At 39.6% G+C, this 22,192-nt stretch overlaps 1 protein-coding gene across 30 annotated transcripts in view; it reads right to left on the reverse strand.

Annotated features, from left to right (window-relative positions):
• Positions 1-22,192, reverse strand: part of LOC306702891 (neurexin-1a) — a gene marked incomplete at both ends in the record, with an annotated part of 228,884 nt that overhangs the window by 13,261 nt on the left and 193,431 nt on the right. For 24 of the 30 annotated variants that reach the window (XM_079168622.1, XM_079168643.1, XM_079168627.1 and 21 more), the window contains 2 exons: positions 19,444-19,763; positions 21,151-21,240. In XM_079168622.1, the coding sequence (XP_079024748.1) occupies positions 19,444-19,763; positions 21,151-21,240 (410 nt within the window). The remainder of the gene's footprint in view (positions 1-19,443; positions 19,764-21,150; positions 21,241-22,192) is intronic. The other 6 variants (XM_079168634.1, XM_079168637.1, XM_079168631.1 and 3 more) reach the window with 1 other exon arrangement.

Genomic DNA, 22,192 nt, shown 5'->3' on the forward strand with positions numbered 1-22,192 from the left:
ATGCTCATTCTCTCTCTCTCTCTTTTCAACTCTGTCCTTCAGATTTATTTGCAAGCAGAGAGGAGGAAGCAATGTGATGTGGGTGTACTAGGTGTAGGTTAATTCCCTATAGAATGACTTGAGCGGAGGTGTATGCCCGTTCATATTTACATGTTTGTTTCCTCTTTCAGGTCAGACAGCTACAGCCTGAGGCCTTCAACTTCATCACCACAGCAAAATGCAATAATGAAAATGGATATTTGTTTATCTCTTTAACAGAGAATCTTTGATTTTATAATTAAAGGTCCAGACATTGTATCCAGCCTTTTATGAGATGAATCTGCAATTCAAAGCTTTAATTCTGTAGAAAATCGTTCTGACCTTTAAAAAAATCAGCATTACACAGACATTCTGAAATAACTGTAAGGAACTGAAATGTGAAATGTGTCACTGGACGTTGATTGAGATTTTCAAACAAGCGACAGGGAACCATGATGTATAACTGTCATAGCACCGCCATAAAAAAAAATGTAATTTCACCCTCCAAGGACAAAGGCTGTGTGCAGTTCTGTGTAAGTGTAGCTCAATTGTGCCTGTAAACCACTTCTAAGTCCAATCCTTCTTTGATCTTATCAAAATATCAACCCTATGCTTTACTTTTCAATGAATATTGTGTATAGTGGATGTAAGCCTATATGAATCAAAGCTAAAATGAATTCGCATGTTCCTGGGCGTCAGTCTGGCAGCCAGGATTAGTGTGTAGGTCAACATTTTGATGTGGTCATGACCTGGTTGAAATCCAATAACATTACCAATTCATGGTGTCCTCCTCCAATGCTTGACTTCTTTTTCACCCGTGACAATTCAATGTGGGCTATGTGAGGGGCTTACCATGCAATTTAGCCACTGTGATGAAAACTGACTGGTACCTTGTGGGATGTCTGGAAAAGACACTGGAATCTTTGGATATCTTTTCTTAAAGGAGACATAACACAGGCTATGCATGTGGTGATTTTGACACTGCTGTGATTTTGAGTTAAAAATAAAAGAGGTTTCCTGATCTAAATGGCACCTTGTTTTACGTTTTCCAGAAATACTGTATGTGTTTGTGAGAGTTCATTAGCTCAGCAGCGTCAGGTTTACTGATGCGTAGAGCATCATGCCCACAGGGAAGACGCTCCAATACATAAGCGAATAAACAAGATGTACCTGTAGTTCATTTTATGAAGGTACTTCCAAAATGCTAAAAGCAAAGGCTCTGGGCTTGCAAAGCCTCATTAATCTAGCGGTAAAGTGCTGAAGCCATGGTGAACCTAAAGCACAGCTCATTTATCTGCCTGCTCAGAGCAGCAGAGAGCACACTCCAATGAGATGTACGGAGGAAACCTGGGGAGACAGTTGGGAGCATGAAACGCACAATAATGGAAGAAAAAGAGATACTGGGGAGAGAAACCTGCTTTTAGTGTTCATACAAAATGTATGAACATGTTCGTAGTTTCCAGGTACGGTGTCATTTCAAATTCTTTAGGTGTCGGGAGAATTTTATATACAAAGACAAGAGAAGAAAAATAAATCTCGTTTCGACTTTATAGCGGAGTAAAGTTACTGACTGACCTTGGCTCGTGCACTGATTGAACCATCAAAGGGGATGTGGACCAGGAAATTCCAACCTGACTCAGCCAAAGGCGCCCTGGTGCTTTCTTTAGCACTGTCACGGCGGCTTTCGATCTCTGACGATTGATAATAGTCCTCCTTAATGAGATGCCGTGGGCTACACGCAAGCTCACGAAAGCTTAGTCAGCAGTGTCATTCTGATAGACACCAGGTTATCTACAACCCTGCAAACACTGATCTGCTCCCCACTAATGCTCAACTACAGTGTCCAACACTGCTTTCTAATATCTACTGTATGGAGTAGGTGGCTTTACTTTAAAGCTCTACATTTGTACACTTCTGCCCTGAATGCATGTTTTCCCCTCTTAATCGTGGCAGGGAGAGAGAGGAGGGGAGGACCGCTCTTCAGAGAGGAGGCTGTGTGCAGCAGCTAACCCGGCGCTCAAGAGCACGAGACACCTTCTCTGTGATAACCTGTCGGCATGTCTCTACGGAGAGCCGTGGGTTTTCACATTGTTTTCTCTCTGGTCTAATTTGATGAATGCTCTCTGGCACACAACGTGTCTCTTTGGAGACGAGCTGAAAGTCAGGAGGACACTGAAGGCATCTGAAGGGTTTATCCGAGCCATGCCTCTGCTGTCCCGGTAATGTATTCCACTGAGGATGCTTGCTGTTTTCTTTTGCCTCTCTCCTTTCCTATTTTTTTCCCGGCTCATAAGCCCTGTTTTTGTCCAATACAAGCTCTTGTTTTGCAAATCTCCCTCGCTCTTGTTATATAGCTTATCTGTAACAATAATACAATTGATGTTTTTTTAACTCAATGTCTGTATTCTGTTGCTTATCAAGACTTGGTGTAAATCTCAATACTTTTTCAGAATGCCAAAAATGCTGTGCTATTATCAGCCAGTCGATTCTGTGTTGATTGAAAAATCTAATAGAAAATAGCTTTGCTCCGCACTATCGCAAACACATAAAAAACTGTCTGCTAAACGGCAAGCAAACCTGCAGATTCTGCCTCATAACTTCTTATCTTTCTCTGCGTCTGATCCTTCATTTCCACAGCTCATTTGCTCCAACGGCACACAAGCCATTAGATGTAAGCGCCCTACTCAATGACCGTTCCCCACAGTCTGTCACTATTTTCAGACCATACAAGGGAGAAATCACTGATAGAGGTGGACTGCACAACGGTCTTATTTTTTTCAACATGTAGAATGTTATCCATCATAGTGCTTGAAATGATCTTTTATTCTTATCCCACTTTAAATGCCAACAGAGCAGGTTTTTTCATATTGTTTATTTCTGGATATTTATTTATATTTATGTGTGTATTTCTCTTACAGATGTAGATGTTTGCTGGAATATTATTTCTTCACCAATTATGATGCTGAGAATATCTATTGAAAATATTTACTGTTTTGTGTTAGACCTTTCTGACAGAAAAAGAAAGAAATAAAAATCAGAGCACCATTTTTCTACTTTTTTTTGTTTTTTTGTATTTAACCTGAAGGGCAGTGCAATGCCAGACAAAAACACTAACTACTACATGATTTTTCATACTGTTCTTGATATTGTCCTCATGTTTTTATATTATCTCATGATAATACCGGATAAATCATATCAAGGTTACATTCAGGACTCTACTTGAAGCCAATGCTATAGGTGTTACATATATCTTGTCTGTAATTGGCCCTTGAAGCCAAAGCTCCAACTGCCTCTAAAAGCAGTGGAATCAGTATTCTCTATATGTTGCTGTCCGAACCGTGTGCCATTATTTCTCATGCTGGCTCTGATTTACGATAGTGGCCCGCTAGTGTCCAGACCTGACCAGAGTTGCAGTCTGCACAGACTAATTGGGAGGAGTTTGTTGTCCTAAGCCTCACTCTTGCAGCAACACATCATTAGTGTGCCAGTGAGAGAGAGAGGGGGAGAGAGGGGGAGAGAGGGAGGCGATGGGACAGCAGATAGAAGCGGCTCATGGTTAGACACGGCAGGAATCTACCCATGGCAGCTATCACACTGCAGCAGCAGCTCTTATCAGAACTCCTGATGACATCCAAGTATCTAACTTAGCACCCTGGAACTAGGTCGATGTTTATGAATAATTTAGTCCCAGATGCTCAATAGATTCCAACTGAATAATGAAGGCGTGTGGGCCTTTAAGACTGTGGTTTCAGCTCAGTGTATTGCCTGGCCTTCGCCCACACTCTTCCTACTGCTGGTCTGCCAAGCTGTCAACATCATGGACTCACACAGACACAGACTTCAGCAAGGCTGAAAGACAATGGAATGACATTATCGCTGTCACAGCACAGCTGTGTAATATACAGTGAATGATTTATATGTTTTCATATGCTGATCATCTTAAAATCGTTTGAGACATTTTTACTACCTGGGCTATTTAACAATTAAATACAAGCTCTGACGTGGGGCTTTATGGTGGCACAACAGATTGCCACTGAGACTGAGTGAGTAGGGAGTAGGGGACAACCAGCCGGGTAGAAATGGTGTCTAGCTCTCTGCTGTTAACCTCGCCGAAGAGGATTTACATCAGATCCTGCAATTCTCCGTAAATGGATAAACAAAGCTTCAAAACAGGAACTTCCAAAAAACATCAGTCAATAAACAAACAAAAAATATATGCAAAAGAGCAACTGCTTGTTACTGAAATATTGTCAACTGAGTGTTTCTGAGCACTGCATTAATCTGTTCCCATACAAAATAAAGTCCCGTCATAATAGAGAAGTGTTGCACCAAGAAATTCAGTTTGAAAGTCCTCACTTCTGGACATCACAGACCATTGACCTGTTTGAAAGTGGATATGCTGTGCCGCTATTACTTATGGAGAAGAAAAATACAAAAACATATCACTAAAAAGATATAATTTGGGAAAATAATAGGCACAGTTGAGATAAACAAGTTTATCTAGAAATTGTTTGTTAGTATAAGCCTACTTTAAAGCACTGAAACTGCATTGTCATATTTTTTTGACAAAACAAACTATTCTCTCAACAACAATCCTGACTTCTGTGACTCCAACAACCTCACTCTAAAGAACATCAAAACACGAGGTCACTAAACTAACCATAACCACCATCTTTATTATTCAGAACTGTCAGTAATTACCTGAGGCATTTGAGCAGGCCACTGAGGGCATTCTGTAGTGTGATTCTTCAGAGCGCCTGAGAAATTCATGTAAAAAAAAGATGCAGGCATTTCTCAAAGGCAATTAACTCAGAGTAATTGGTATCTCCTCCTTTCTGTTTGGTGTTTTTTCCTGCTTGTGTCTACCATAGCGTGGTGGACAGCTGTTTTCACTTGCTAAGTTATGAGACACTGTCCCTTTTGGGAGAGAGGCTTTGCTTTATTTAAAACGAAGCAGCTGCTGCTGCAAACTGGACCTCAGGCAGAGTATCAGAGTGTCATTAAAAAAAGGATGGTCGGAGGATCTCCATCTCCTCCCCCGGTACCCACATGTTTCTGTCTTGCCATACATCTTCCTCAAGGCTTAAGTCACTGCACCACAGACAGTCTAACAAGGCGCTGGGAGGCAACTTCACACACCTGGTACACTCACAGCACACAGTGTGGAAACATACAAGCATTCACACAGAAACACACACATGCCGAAGTCGACTGGTTACGACGTGCCAACAGTCTGGTGGATTCAATCTGTCCAGAATCAGTCTTTTGTTAATGTGTATGTCCTCAACAGAGCACTGGATTTCATTATTACTGAGGTGTGTAAAGGTTGTTGCTATTGCAACAGTCTGATGATGCATTTCTTTTTGTGGGAGGAAAGTCAGAGGAATGAATACAGTAAAACGTCCAGATTTTGTCTAACAATAAAAATAAAAAAAAGAAATTCTCACAAAAAGGCTTAGGAATGAGTGAGGAGTGACAGGGCAATTGCTAGTTTGGTGCACCGGCCCAGAAAAGCTATGCGGTGTAAAATGAAAGGCTGCCTTTGATAGAGCGACACAAAGGGACAGGTAGGGGGCTAATGCAGGAGTCTAAAGGTGTACTGTACAAGTGGATATGGATGAGGCAAATACAGAGCTGCTTTAAAATGTACACATACCTGTGCCCTCATTAAATGAGGTCCCTCTCGGGGACCTGAGAACACTGGTGTATGAGGACTCCTTTTAATGTGGCTGCTTCAAGGCACCGCTGCTCCGCTTTGTAGATGTTTCTCGAGTCCCCCCCCGCAGGACCACGTTCAACTTATTTTTCCAGGAACAGTCATCCGCACGGCCTTAATGAAAATTCAACGCTTAGCGCGGTACGTGATGCGGCTCAGGCACCGAGGTAACCAGGAAAGATGTCTGGCTGCGTGGGCGGAAAACACAGTCCATTTCCCAGTCAGTGCCTGCGTCAAACTATCACCATGTCACTCACTGACTCAGAGTGAACCATGTGTTACACCCCTCATACAACCCCAGACTCGAGACATTCTGTGCAACTAACAACAAACAGTTGATATTTTGATTTCTAATTAACCAGGGGGCTCATTATTTATTACTGGGGACATATAAATAATGTGCACACAATATGGACGAGTGCCTGTAGTCACCTCACAGTGCAGAGAGAGTGCACATTGAGCGGCTGCCATGTAGGATACAGCTTCAAGCAGAGTACACAGGCAAAGGCTGGATGCCTTCTGCTTGCTACATGCTCTAAATGATAAAATCTTAATATGAAATTCATAACACTATCTGCCTCCATCTACCTCCTACGCTACCCCCTCTTGTTCTCTCATTTCTTCTCTCTTGCCTATGCATAAACACGGCTCCATAGAAGTATATTACATGGTCGACTTTGTCCCTCCCCCTTACCCCTGCTTTCACACTGCTCAGATAAATGAAATCTGTCTGCATTGAAGCATTTTCCCCTCTGGATGCCCTGATATTTTCCTTATCTGAAATCGAATCTGGAGCTCTGTGCACGTCTGTAGCTCGCCTTGGTAGTAATATGGCCTGAGAGCAGAGAACTGCCCTGGAGGAATATCATACACTAAGGATAAGCTAGCGAGTGAGGGAGGAATAACAATTACCAGAAAATGGCTTGTAATCATGGAGCTTTCTATCTAAATGCTAACATACATCACTTGCCATTTTGGGGAAACTGTTCGGTTCAATCCAAAGCGACTATGAAATTCTTAATTTTCTTCCTTCTTTCCCTCGAAATCTAAAAATAGCGGACAGACATACGCATGTGCCTGTGTGTGTTTTGAGAAAGAGAGAGCGTGAGAGCAAGGGATATGCAGCTTGGCCACAAATCACTGTCTTCCTGACTTTACCTGCGTCTTGACATGCAGTCCCAGTCCCTCATCAGATGACAGCAACACATTTGTCATCTTAATATAGATGCCATCACTGCTGAGATGAATGTAAGCGGGTCCCATTCCCATGTGTAACGTTTGCAAAAACATGACATGAGGAAAGAGGAGGAGCAGCTTTGCCCTACAACAGCAGACCAGGTCGCCTGTAGCTCCCACAGAGCGTCATCAGAATCAGATTCCTGTCCTCCAGTGCTATAAACTAATGAGCAATGCTCCCATTCAGAAAAGACGTGACACAAGACATAGTGATACATTTCAGGGCGGAAATCAAAATTGTAATAATAGAAAGTCTCAATTGGCAGCATTTATGGAGTCTCTCAAAGAAAATAGATTTTTTTATCACTAATCCATCCCTGTGGCAGTGTTGTAATACCAGACTGGACCTGCTTTTAATTATTTATAGATAGTTTTTATTTTTTATTCATTTAGCTTTGGACTTCCAAATACATGTTTTTATTTGATCTCATTTATCTATAATATATATTGTTTCCAGTCTTTGTGCTAAGCTAAGCGTACTGGCTGTAACTTCATATTTACTGTACAAACATGAGAACTGAACATCTAACTACTGGCAAGAGTGAAAATATTTCCCTAACTAACTAACTATTCATTTAAACAAAGTTAGATTCCAAATGTAAGCACTCGTTTGCTTGATTGAGTTACAAGGCCATTTCTCCATTACTCTCTCTCCTCTTGTCCACTTGCCTAACAAACAAACAGGCTTCATTTGCTGGCATGCGGATGTCTTTATTTCATTTCTGTACCTCCTGGAATGTGCTTTACCTTAATTTAATCTATGTGGTAATGACGTTAGCGTATATTATCCCCGCCTTCCATCCCTGAACTTGCCTTTGTTGTACTAGATCTGGTGTTCAACATCAGAAGATGGCTGCCCCCGAAACAGAAGCAGCCATCTTGATGTGTGTACAGTATGATCTTTATCTCAGCTGTAGAATCAGTTAGCACGCTGGCATGAAGCTCCAGATACAGAAAATTAGATGGATGAGCATAGATTTACACTCAAGTCAAGGTCTTCTGGTTTACTAATGTTCTTTGCAACCAAATACATTTTCTACAACTGACGGGATAAATAAAAGGTTTCATCTGAAGCTAAAACAAGACTATAATGTCTGTTTTGGTGAGAACTAAAGTGATACATTTGACAGGCATCGCTTGTATCATAAATAAAGGAGCTTTTGGATGCATAAGCCTGTGTCAGTTTATGCCTGACACGTACTACCAGCTTTTGAGAAAATTATTTTTAAAAGTGAAGAGAGCTCAGAACAGCTCAGTGAGCAGTTGGCAGAGAGCTCGTGTCCATGAATTTGATGTATAAACCAGCTGATCGCAGAATCTTGCAGGTGGGAGCAATGCACCGTCGGAACTATTGCATCTTACGTTCAACAGTTGGCCCAGGACTATTTTGTGTTTCTACAAATCATACGGCACCACCAAATGTCCTAAGAGACAGCAATATGGCCTATAAAACATGCTGTAAAGCTGTGAGTGTCAGTATCTCCTCCACGCACAATCCAACACTTTATGAAACAGAGACAACATTCACACTGCGTAGGTTTCATTTTTGTCATCCAAACAGACCAAGTGGGAATATCTGTATTCCTCTGTAATGCTGCCAGTAGTGCGCCACCTGCAAAAGCAAAGATGCTTCTTTGTTGACTATCTTAATAATGACAGCATGTATGAAGCACTTGGCTGTAACAATTTTAGAAACCTTTTAAAACAAGCAAACAGGAAATAAAGCAACCAAATGAGGACAAGGCATCTTGGGGCCCTAAGCAGGCTAATTTTAAATTCTTGTACCTGCTGCAGACGAGCCGGTCTCTGCCGCCAACTACCAAAAAAGTGCAAACATTCATCAAATCACGTGAACGCACTTCAACACACACACTGGCATGTTTGTGTTCACCCCTGCCAAGGTGGACTGGATCAACGAGTCACATGGACTCTATGTGTACAACACAGTGTTGAAGGGCAGCTACCATAATGGCCCCCGGTGAGGCTCAGATGATGGATATGCTCTGTCGCTGGGAGTGAACGCTGCAGCCCGGGGCCACCGTGGGTCTGCGGCGCTACCTTCTTTGCCATCTGTCAGCACTGGGTGGGCACAAACCCATGACTTGGGCCTGGGGCAGAACACACCAGGACCACCTTCAACAGCACACACCTCACTGTAGGGACAAGGTGGGGAGGTCAGCAAGACACACGAGTGCTGCACTGGAGAGCCGGTCTATCGACATATTCTGCAATTCAACCTGTTTCTGCTCTCATCGAATGGATGCTACACATGCATACATGGTTTTCAGTTTCTTCAGCTTGGAAAGGGGATGACACCAACAGACTATATGACAATAAATGCAAAAATGAATAGTGCATCTGTCAGTGAAGCAAGCTATTTGATAGAAATTGCAGTTTTTTCCCTCAAGCTTAGAGCATCTCGGTAGCATGATGGTCAATCCCATACATCTGCATTGCAGGGGAAATCGAGCAATTCCTTTTAATACAAATACAAAAGGGCGACTAGAGAGAGAAAAAAACAATAATCTTTTCAAATCATTAATTTCCGATTTAGCTCCACTCGGTGCGGGCGTGAATGTCAATGGCTCTGATTGAAAGTGATTTGAACACGTTTTCACGTGAAATAAGGAAAATGAAGTCGGGTCTGGCTGATCTGAAAGTAATGCTAACTTTGATAAATGTTTTCAACTTCCTTGATTCAAAACATTTTACTGTTTAATTTTGTTTTTACACTAAATCAGACTTTCAAATTAAAAGAATAAAATGACAGCAATTCACTCTATTTCATCTCATACAAATAATAAAGTAAATCCAAGCCAAATATTTCTCTAATTAAATATGCACCAACCACAAAAGGAGGAAATAGAAATATGGAGGATAGAAAGAGATGAGGAATAGTTTGATATTTACTTTAGGACTTAGGACCAAGATTTCCCTTTATTCATGACAATTCAACTCTAATAGGACTAGGGTCCATGTGGGTTATTACCACATCTGTGGGAGATAGGCTGGGCAGACTGCATTTAATTCAACCGTCATCTGAGTTTGCTGGTGGACAAATAGAATACCATTGACATTCAACAGCCTGGTATCTTTCCTCCATCTCTACGACTTTCAACAAAAAGTAATAAAAGTCATCTTAAAAAAATAATTCAGCAGTGAGAATGGTGTGTACTGTATACGAGTTGTGATCACATGGCTGATACCAGCACAAACACAGATGGGTACAAACTCCTAATGCCATGAAATGAACAAAGTCAACACATGCTTTTTTATTCTGAAATAAAATGAGCAGGAACCTTCATCTTAACTGCCAGCGATTCAGAACACAGTTCCGCCCTTTCTAGTTAAATGCTTGCATTTCTTCCATTATTTGATGAGGAAAGTGCTTTTTGAACAGTTGATAATATGCCTGTCAATCAAAAACAACTTACTGTACTACTGTGAGCAGTTTGTGTTCTTCAATCTTGGTAACACTTAAATGAAATGGAAGGAATCTGGTGACCATCTTGCTCTTAGAGAAGACAGCCAAAAGATTAAAAACAAAAGGCTTGAACAATAACAAAGGTAGAACAAAAGAGTGTGCAAGCAGAGCCAGATCTATGCAAAGGCGTCCTAGGCACATGCCTAGGGACTCCTTGCCACTAAGGGGCCCAGTTGCCCTGTTGTTCCTTAAACGTCAGCAGGGAGCTTGCGTTGTAATATATTGCTAAACATTCAGTAAACGTATATCAATTATGAAGCATATTAGCGCAGAACCATTGCATCTCATTTTCCGTGGTAGTAATATTTGTTTTTGTTTGATACGTCAAAATTAATTAGCCCCTTTTACAAACAAGCCAGCCCCCCATAGCTCCCCCTGATCACAATTCTCTGGCAGCGTCGCTGATAATGTGGCAGGTAAACGTAATTTTTTTAGTTTACCAAATATTAAAATGTGCATGTAGGGGGTCTGCCTAGTGTAATCCAACCATTTAACCCGGCTCTGTTTGCAAGTTAGCAATGTAAGCTTACTATTACTATCTTAACAACCTGCAAGTTAGGGTGTAGTCATTGTCACAGGGTCTGCTTTTATTTCTCAAACCTAAATTTGGGCACTGCTTGGGAGGCTACAACTAAAGTTAAGTTACAGGTACTCTGGGGGGAAATATGTTCTGCATTGTTCAAGACAAGCTGTTGGACAGTGCATTCCCTGTTCAATTACCCAATAACCTTTGGGTAGCATTGGTATTCTCAAAATCTTGTGCTGTTTCCTGTAGTAGTAGTGAGCCATTTCTTCCAGGAAGTAGTGGAGCAGTGCGACCTATCGCTCATTTGCTATATCTTATTTTCTCTTGAAGAAAGAAAAGCTTGAAAACTATTGTGCCACTTTTCTATCTTTTGATTCATAAAGAAATAGAGCCGCCGCATGTATGACAGTATGGAGTAGAGCGAGAGCTGGTGCATCCTCCAGGGCAGTGACCTGTCCCGAGGGATACGCCTGACTCTAGAGAGCTGTTCAGCGGGGGGGCTCTCTTTTTGCTCCATTCTGTCAACCTCCTACTGCAGGTGGGGCTCCCTCAATTAACTTAATGCTACTGACATTTAAAAGTCATCACATGTAAATGTAAAAGAAAATATTCCTTCGCGCCACCTTTTCTCTTCCATTGTTGTCTGTTTAACAGCATAACTGCCCTCGTCTATCAAACAGAAATGACAATGTTGGTCTCGGCGTCGCCTTTTTAATGAACCACGGTGGCAAACAATGCATGACCGGGAACCCAGACTATACTTCTTACAAGTTCAGAATATGTGCAGCTGAAAACAGAACTGAATTAGATTAAAATGAATGTGAGTGATGCCAAACAGACTAATCATAAGTGATTTCAAAAAGGCTTTTCTGTCAACTGTACATTTATGAAAGTTTGAATTAAATTACAACGGGCAGAACATGAGTGTGCAGAATTTGTCTTTCTTTGGATCGTGGTTTTAGATATTTGGTTTTGATGTTGACTTGCTCATATTCAAAATGTAAACAGTAGATCATGTATTCAAAATGAATGAAGACTGGATCATCCTTAAAATCATATTCAAGTATCATATCTTGTAGCAGAATTAAAGAAGCTGCACTGCATGAGTTGCCTGAGTAGTGCTTAATACCCAAGATAAGTCTCAGGTCTGAGTATTGATGCATGCAGGATTAGTATTAAATCTAGGCCGTGCAGACTTATTGCAACCTTAGCTTGTAAAACAATAATCCCTACCGGTATCAAGACAATCACAACAATGCCTGAAGGTAGTAGCAGATAGAAAAAAAAGAGACACTGTGCTTAGATGATAATAAAAGAAGAGAAGCTACAAACTGAGCAGTTATTGGATACTAAATTGCAGAAGATTTTTCACCACAAGATTACTGTGACACTAAGTTTATTATGGTGTGTTTGTAGGAGCCAGCGAAGAGGCTACAGGGTACCCAAACACTGCACTGAAAGTGTAGCAGTGCAGCATGCCAGTCTCTTCGATTATCGCTGTGAATTATAGAGAGGCCAGGTTTTTGCCCCTCGTCTCAGGGCCCCAGACAAACAGAGCCACTACAAGCCAGTTCAGCCGGAACTGAACCATGTGCTGTGAGTGCAAATGAAATTGCCCGCACAATGTGTTTTGAATGTTCCTCACTTCCCCTGAACGACCATTACACCCACCTCACCTAGGGTTAATTCAGAAATAGAAGGGCCAATTGGCTATTTGGTGGCAATGATGTGACATAGTGGCCATTCATTCAGCCCAGGGACAGGCTATAATCTGCATTTCTTGAATGCAAGCAACAAGCTCCGAAACAGAAATTGCACTCGGCAAAAAGGTTATGAAAGAAACATGGCAAGAATGAAATGCCCAATTCTACTGTGTGTTGTGTTTAAGAAATACTGTATTATATTGGCCAGAATACAAGACAACGCTTTAAAAAAGTAAGTTTGATATTTAAGCGCCCAAGAGCAAAAATCCTAATGATCTTGGTGATCCTCTGACTTTCACGTTAGCGCCACCAGCAGGTGAAAGTTTTAACTTTCTCAGGGAAAACCTTGACATCTAATGTATGGATTGAAACAAAAGTTTGTACCGACAGTCATGGTTGCCAGACAATGTAGCCTGACTTTGGTGATCTCGTCACTGTTCCTCTTCCACCACCATAGGATTGACGTTTTTTTGGTTTTGAGTGAATTTAGAAAACTATAGTTTGTTGTGAAATTTCTTACAGATATTTAAGGTTCCTTGAGTATACATTTTAATAATTGTGCGGGCACCTATGACGGATGAAAATAAAAATATATCCGTAGTACCAACAAACCTATGAATTTCCCATCAATCTGAGTTTTATATTTTGTTTAGTGCTAAACAGTAAATGTTAACAAGCAAACTAAAATGGTGAACCTAGTGAATATCAATTCATCAGCATGTCAGCATTGTCAATGTTGTCGCGTTAGCATGCTGATGTTAGCACTGCTATGCCTATGTACAATCTCACAGAAGCGCTAGAATGGCTGGTTTTATTGTACATTTTTATGGCCTTGTGCGACATTTTTATATCACATTTTCTAACATATCAAACGGGAAGAAATAAGCAATAAAAAGTGAAATCACCATATTAAAATCCAATAAAAGAAAAAATGACTGTGAAAAATGACAGGGAAACCATTATTGTGTGACACTGCATTGAGTCAAGTGTTACTAATTATATTATCAAACGGAAATAAGTAATAGTAATAGGAAAGGTATAAAACAGCTATAAACACTGACTGGAAAAAAAATTGTTCAATGCTAAATTTAATCAACAAATAACAAATGTTTTCCACAAACTAAACATTCCCAAAACAAAGTCACAGGTTTGTAACTTGACTGTATATACTGTAAGACCTTATCATACAACATTGTTCACCTGGAGTTTTATATCCTTGTGTCTCTCCATGATGCTCGAGCCATCACCAACTGTAGAGGATGTTGCTGCAGACAGCACTGGCGGTGGATGGCGTGCCTCACACTATGGCCGCTTGTGAGATTTATACACTGTATGTCTGCTGGCCAGGGTTGATAATACAGAGCAATGCAGGTGAGGATCCATCACTGTCGAGAGCTCTCAATGGCTCTTTCAGATAGCAGGCTTTCGTCTTTTTTTTTTCTTTTTTTTTAGCTGTGAGGGTCGCAGCTACAAAGGGCGCTAGCTCTTATCCTTGAGTGGTTTTGATTAACCATCATCTGGTGTTAAATGCTATCTTTCTACAGCTTGACATTTTCTTTCATTTTGTCCACCAGCAATTTAAAAAGCTGCACACAACATGTTGTTGTATTGGCTTTGGATTCCATATATTACCTAATTAATAAATACATCGAAATGATATTCAGCACATTTGTAGCAGTTGTTAAGTCTCACTTAAATATATATATAAAAAAAGAGCAATGTCTGCGGAGATTCCACAACTTTTTTGAAAAACTAGAATTAGCGCCTTGCGCTTGTATTCCTCTGCCAACCGGTCATGTTGCAGTTTACATCCGTGTCTTTCCAAAATAGACCACTACATTTGATCTTAATAGACATTTGTGTAAAATTGTCATAATTAGTATATACCTGTATATTCTTGAGTTAAGGCCAAAAACACAGTGACTTATGATCACTAAATTCTAATAATGTAATCCTTGAGTCTAACTGGACGTTTGCACCACACTTGAAGAAATTCGCTCAAGGCATGCCTGAGACATCGCGTTAACAAGAAAAGGACGTATGTGAGGTCACAATGACCTTGACCTTTAACCTCAAAAATCAAATCAGCCCTTCCTCCAGGTCGACACGGACGGACAAACCAAAAACATAATGGGCCTCATTTACTAATATGTGCGTAGAAATGTACTCACTTACAAAACTTACAAAACTAAGCAAGAACATTGTGCACTTACAAGATAAGTGCACAAGCAAAATCACCGTCGGATTCATGACGCATGCGCACCGGCCAATTTTATTCTCTGTTAGTGAATCATAATAAATTGATAGGCTTCTGTGTATTATTAGAAATCAGCACACTGCCACGCCCCCCATTTCTCTACATAAGAAAAAAGTTTGCCTGGAGATTTGTCATGAAGAAACTAAAGCAGTTCAATTGTTGCTAATGGGAGAAACTTCTCTACTTAAAATATAAAACTACTGAAGAAATTGAGGCAATAGTGTTTGAGGTGGAAAGCAGAAAAGGCACGGTTTTCTGACGTTCTTCCAAAGGAGTAACGATGATAAAAAAAAAAGAGAGGCTTGGGCTGCGAGGCAGTGAATGTTGTGTCCCTTATTAAGATACAGACAGTAGCTCGGGTAAAAATAAGAAATGGTTTGATATTCAAGTTAATGCCAAAGAAAGTATCAACAGACTAGAAGAAAAATCAGAAAACAGAAAAGGACAAGCACTATCTGATTTGTCAGCCCAGGATGAGAGACTTCCCGCTATTATTGGGCAAACATCCATAAGTGGGATATGTTAAATGAGGGTGTAAGTGATGACAACCAGCGCAGACTTTCACCGAGAGGTAATTTATTTCATCTTTATATAAGGGCAGTACCAAATAGTTTGAAGCTTAATTCATAACCTTGACATTTCAACTGTAAATTAACATTTGAATGCTGCGCACATTTTTGCTGTTCATACTGTTAATTCTGTATTATTCTGCACCGCTACCGGGAGCAGACAATTCATTAAGACGTGACAGTCAGCCTCATAGAGCAACTAACCTTCTCTACGTAGGGCGTGTAGAATACTTTAGTCGGGAAACCTCAAGATATTATTTAAAATAAAGGTAACATCAAGACTATGCCTATTTAGTATCTCTGTATTTGAGTGGGTTGTAAGTCTTGGAATTAAATCAATCCAGCATACCTTACGCAAAGGGGGGATTATAATAACTATTAAAATAACAATTCTGACTCATCAGCTTTTCCCATGCTTCATTTCTATCCTGATTAGACCAGTGAGCTCTAAGATGATAATATTCTTTGTTAATAAAGCATGAGAGGACACCCAGTGGTTTGCGAAGAATGACATTAATGTAATGCTACCCATAAGCCAAGGCCCACAGTATTTAATAACAATAAAACCCCAGTTGAGCATTTAGAGAACTTTTTGATAGGGCACCTGAGAAGCCAGACCCTTCAAAATCATTACGCTAATGATGATTAGCACTGACTTTACCCTCTAGGAGATAAGTGGGCTAGTGCAAGACGACATACCCTACATCTACAGAGTCAGAGTCACTGAAAGATGTCATTGTGCTGGCATTTGGACCAAGTGTGCGCAGCTTATTTTTTATTGAAAGCGTGTATCAACAGTAATCAGCTATCAGAGACTAGGGATTATGCATACTTATACGCAACCGATTACTGTATTAAGATCGGTTTCATTGAGTATTCTCTCATCATTGCAATCCTGTGGACATTTGGTTCTTTTTGTCGAACTGAGCACAAACTTGTAAAATGTAAACTTTTAACGAGACAGTGAAGGAAAACATTCATTTTCCAAGTTTGTTTGTGCATTCACAAAATGACATAACAATCTAAAACATTTTAGATTGCAGTAGCCAACTGTTGTTTTAAACTGGGCAGGCAGCGTCTGTGAATTCCTCACTGTGAGTGAACATTACATTGCACTAAGTCATGTGATCCATTGTTATTTAAAATAATATATTATAGGTGCTTTAAATGATAATACTGAAAGCAATAGGCGTTTGCCATTCCATCTCCACTGGGGCCGGCCATACTAAAAATGTACGTGTCCCTGTAATGCAAGGCTCTCAGGATATAAAATAATTCACTGAACTGCATTCCCATCAGAGTGGAGACTGAACAGCTGGACAACGATTAAAATGCGGACTTTTCAAGGTAAGAGAACGGTGATTGCGCCGTCTCTTTTTAGATAGGCCAGACACAACGTCTTTCTAAGTGTAGTGTCCTGAAACAGTAATGTCCTACCGCGAGTGGTCTCCATGGGAAGGTCGTCAAGTTGAATCAAGCTGAAGGCATTGACACCTCCCGATGCACACGTTTCTGCATGCCTCATTCATCTCTCCGCCTACATCACATAGCAACTCTTTAATCCAATGACCTTTCTTTCTGTATGAATGCATTAGATAACACCAAAACCAACACAGTTAGCCTTGACTGATCTCCTTTTTCCAAGCCTTTATATGCCACTTTAAAGGTGAGCTAACATGCATGAAGCCTGACTGATACACGACTAACGTTTAAAACAATAGGCACAAGTAGATTCCCTCCAAAAGGTCTGTAAAATACAGTTGATAAATGAATTGCACGGAACATTGCACTGCTTACATCAAAACCAATAGCTGTACACATCATCGCAACAAGGCACATTTGTTATTGATTAACCTATTCTATATAACTATCAGAACCTGCTTAGCATAAGAGCATAATGTTAGATATCCACACATCTGATCATATCTAAAGCATGAAATATGTTCCGTGTATATCTCTGTAATACACTGCTTTTCTAAATTATCGAGGTCATTTATATCACTTTATTTCTCGCCAGATGAAAATGCCTGAAAAAGGAGGGCAACCATCTCATCAAGCATGTTCCTTTCTGCCAATCGTATGGCTGTATAACACCACATGGCGCTGGGATATAATTAAGAGTCTATTGTTTGATATTTTGCCCGCATTACGTGCTCCTGCAATGGTTCAGGAACCATGCTGAGTCTGAGAGAAAACCATTCCACTAGATCAATATTTATGATTGTATTATTTGCCAGCATCTGCAGACCCTTACACAAACGGTTAAAATTGTCAGAGAGAGAGAGAGAGAGAGAGAATGAGAGAGCGAGAGAGAAAACAGACTCGAATTATCTGAGGGAGTTTGTGATTCCATAATATGAGCTGGAGCTTGAACAGTCTGCTAAATTCAGAGAAAAACGTGACATTTTCTTTTGCTATGAATAGAGTTGATCTTTTTAAAAAAGCTCTCTATAAAAGCTTAAGCCTGACTTCAAAGATAAATCAACATTCAAGGCACTTTTTATGCTTTCATTTTATTCTGAAGCAACAATGTGAAAATAAAAATTGAAATTAGGTTACTTCTGAACAATGAAACACGGCACTGCACGTCCAAGTGCATTAACTGTAGTCTCAATGAGACTGTGAAGACATGAACGACGTTCAAAATCTAAATCAAATTATTTTTATAGTGTGTATATTTTTCAATATGAAGTGAAACCCACCCCCTCCTCGAGATGCTATAATCTTCTTTAACCCAATCCGGTTAATCCAAAATGAGTTAAATCCAAAATGATTTTCAGCGTTTTTTTGTATATAAGAGCTGATTACGCCCTGATTAAAGGGTCATTTCAGCGTACGACTATGCTTGACTACGTATGCTTTCCCTTCATCTGACTGAATATTTTAAATTCTTACACACATTTTAACTTTGAATGTGTTCTCCCTGCATCAGTATCTTCATGGTTTCAATTGCATATTACTGGCTTACTTGATAGACTTGACTTCATATGATACAAAATGCTCATTATGTTAAACAAGTAAGTGTTTATCAGTTGTGAATGCCATCACGGGTTAGCTTTTGGCTCCATAAATTTGAAAGCATATTTCTTATGAATGAGGTTGTTTTTTGATTTGTGTGTACAGGCTGACATTTTCATGTGGGCCATGAAGCTTCTGCTTTTGTTTTGTAGCAACAACACATGAATCAATACTACATTCTTTCCTCTTTGTTGCGATATAAAACAGTCTGTTTACGTTGTGACCTAAAAGCGTCAATACCATCTTCTGCTCGGTGCTCAGGTATCCCTGGATTGTAATGAAGTTCTGTCAGCATGTTTTTTTCTGCAAGCTAATTCCCAATGATGCAAGTAAATAAAGAAAACTGTTCAATTCCTATTTACATTTTGAGAACCTCAAGGATTTAGCAGTTACACTATGATTAGGACGTTTTTTTACAGCGTTTCCTGTTCTTGGAAAGGACTGTGCGAAGAAGGTCTGGTTGCAATTTTATTTGATCGGACAAATCGCTTTGTGTTGCATTGTTTACTCACACATTGTGACATCTCAGAAGTAATATGCTGCTGCAGATGCTGCACCACTCATGCAGGACAGATAAAGATGATGGAGGACTGAGAGATGATGGTTATCACTCTAATACACACACACACACACCCACACCTGATTGCATGGGGAGAAACGCTCAGCAGTGTCCCTGTGGCGCTGCTCCCAATGGTGGAACAACACACTTATTTTTCTTCAGCTTTTAGGTCACAGGACTCAATGAGAAGACAGGCATGACACAATTAAGTAAAGCAAACGCTCCACTATATAACAGCATAATGATGAAATGTATTATAATAATCCAGAATGTGCTTAACGTCGTGCTGTGCATTGTGAGTATTTCAAAATGGATCAAGTTGAGACAATAATGACGCGAGTTTGAAGATGATCTTACCTGCTGAGGCTCTCGTGGTGTAGTCTGTTTGACTCGCCTGCTGGACGCCGTGGTGGTGGTTATCTCCATGATGGACGTGGACGTCTCTGAGCGGTTGGCCGTGGTGCTCGACTGCGGTGTGATAGAGGAAGGCGAGTCCCCCACAGGCCGCACGCTGCCCTGGATCTTAATGTTGGGATCTCCCTCTGCGGCCATGTTGAACACCTTCAAGCCATTATAGTAGAGGCCCGATAGCTGGCCCTGAAAGGATCGACTTCGGTCTCTCTCCCAGCCCCCAATCTGTATAGTGGTTTGGCTGTTGAAGATTGTAAGCTGCCGCCCTGTGGGAAAACAATGTTACATATATACAAGAATGTCGGACCGTGTACTCAGCCACTTTTACTCAACAGGAAAAAAAAAATAAAAAGACAGAAAGACAGATTATTTGCCCAGTGGCGAATGAGACCAATAAATTGCGGGTTGTAGAGGCAAACCCTGGTAATTTATTGCAGAAATAATGATGAAATGCCTATGATAAGAAAAACAAACAAACATGTAAAATAAAAACCAATGCAGCTTTGCTAAAAGGGCAGTCTAACCTAAAATAACAAGAAAAGAAAAAAGATTAAGCAGAAGTAGTAATGTTATGGCAAAGCAATCAAAATTAATGACACTTAGAAAGATAACATATTCTTGAAAGTAATATAAAAGGACAATTTGTTTGCAGGAATAATTGCATGGGAATTAAGACAAATATATAAAACATTTGCCTAAAAAAAGCTCAAAAGCATATGTTTGATTGTGCTTTGCTTATGTTATCTTGCAATTTTCCTTCTAATTTTAAGATTTACAAGCTTGGAACACAGCTAGCTGGAGAAAAAAACCAACATCATCTAAAATGGCTACAGGCTGTGAGAATTGGACTTTTCTTGTGTTCAATCTCACAGAAAGCCGGACACACTTCAGGAAATTTGGATCTATTCATCCTTTTAGCAAAAGCAACCAAGGGAAATTAAACATAGAGCAAATATGGTCGGGCTCATGGAAAATAAAAACAATTTATGACAGCACCTTCATAACGCAAAACAGAAGACAAACAAACAAAACATAAAAATGATAGGGCTTATTTCACATCTAAAGTGAAAAATATGAATAAGGTATTGAACTATAAAAAACAAAGCATGCACTCAATTTGTTTTATATTACAGTTCCTTGATCTAATGCCCTATACATATTTACAATGTCTGTTAAAGGGACTCAGAATTCTGATGCCAATTCATATTGCTCTCTATTTATCACTGCTAACAGTTTAATCAGAACAGATCAAATAACACCAAGTACTGTACTGTACATGTTTCCAAAAGTGTTTCAAATAACACTTGGCAACTTATAAATGACTAAACAAGAACGTTTAAATTTATCATTTAGATGTTTATAGCAAAATGCTACAGTAATTTATAGACATTTTAACAATGCTGATATTACTTCATTAGTGGATTTAAATTCTTATTTACAGTCCCTTTAACCTTAAGTTGACAATAAACACTTATAAAATAAATACATTATTATGAAAAGTATGAAACACTACAAACTAAATTTAACTGTCCAAATCCTTTTATTTTAAGTTTTACTGAACATTTATTTTTTAAGGTTTATTATTTACAAAATATTGCTAAAACTTGGTTATGATCAAATTATTTTATTTGAAATTTTAATCAGTGATTTTACCTTTGTCGAGTAGCCATTCGTCAACTACTCGACCAAGTCGGTATGGGATTCGCTGTCTAGCAATCGCCAGGCGTTCGTTATCATTGTTGCCTTTAAAGTTTAAAGAGACATTTCAGTGGTTACAATCTGTAGGGTCAAAGGTTAAATGTTCATACTTAATGCTGGAGCTATACAACTGCACAACGTTTTTATATTTAAAAAGTTTAGTATATTTAAAAAAATATTTACTAAAACATTATTTAAACAAACTTCACTCATTTTATTTTAGCCAACAAATTAGGCCTATATTAATTGAAAATAAGTGGACTAGCACGCAAATGTTTCATCTAAATTAATAGACCTATGTTATCAACCAACCCAAATCACAAATTTATACATTTCCATTACAAAATCTGTACTCAAATCTTTCCATCCCCTTTGTCTTTCCCCTCAATATCTTTTTAACTGTCTTTTAAATGTATTAATAACATCATTTAAATGTATTGTTGAATCAACCGTTTATGGTTTAAAGGACAATTTAACTTTAACATATTACAAATGCCCACCCCCCCATTTATAAATAGCCTAATTGACAAGAAATATTGACCTAATTGCAATTCAAGAATAAACACAGTATACATTCACAGCATCTGGTCAGAGAAATGTCAGAAGACAATGTCAAAGTACGCACATACAGTGTAAAACCTTCAATAAAACAGCTTTGACAAACGCTACGAGTCATGAGGAAGGAAGTCTAAATATTGAACATTGATGACATTGGAGTTAATGGAAAAAGTAGTTTTCCAAAACTATTCAGAAAATAAGCGCAAAAAAGTGTGACAGAAAGAGCAGCTACAGAAAAACTTAAGATTGCAGGAGCACTTCGGCATTAATGAGGGCAAACTCTGCATCACCCCTTTGTCAAGGCCAATAACCTCTCCAGAACAGAAGACTTTCAGCAAAGTGGCACTGTCTCGGAGAGCTTTTCCCCTGGCATTGTCTGCAGAGATTGAATTCAGTCAGCTCCATTCTTCCGGCAGATTGACAATGTTTGTCCCATCAA

This window comes from Pholis gunnellus (assembly GCF_910591455.1).
Source record: "Pholis gunnellus genome assembly, chromosome: 11".
Taxonomy (NCBI): Eukaryota; Metazoa; Chordata; class Actinopteri; order Perciformes; family Pholidae; genus Pholis; species Pholis gunnellus.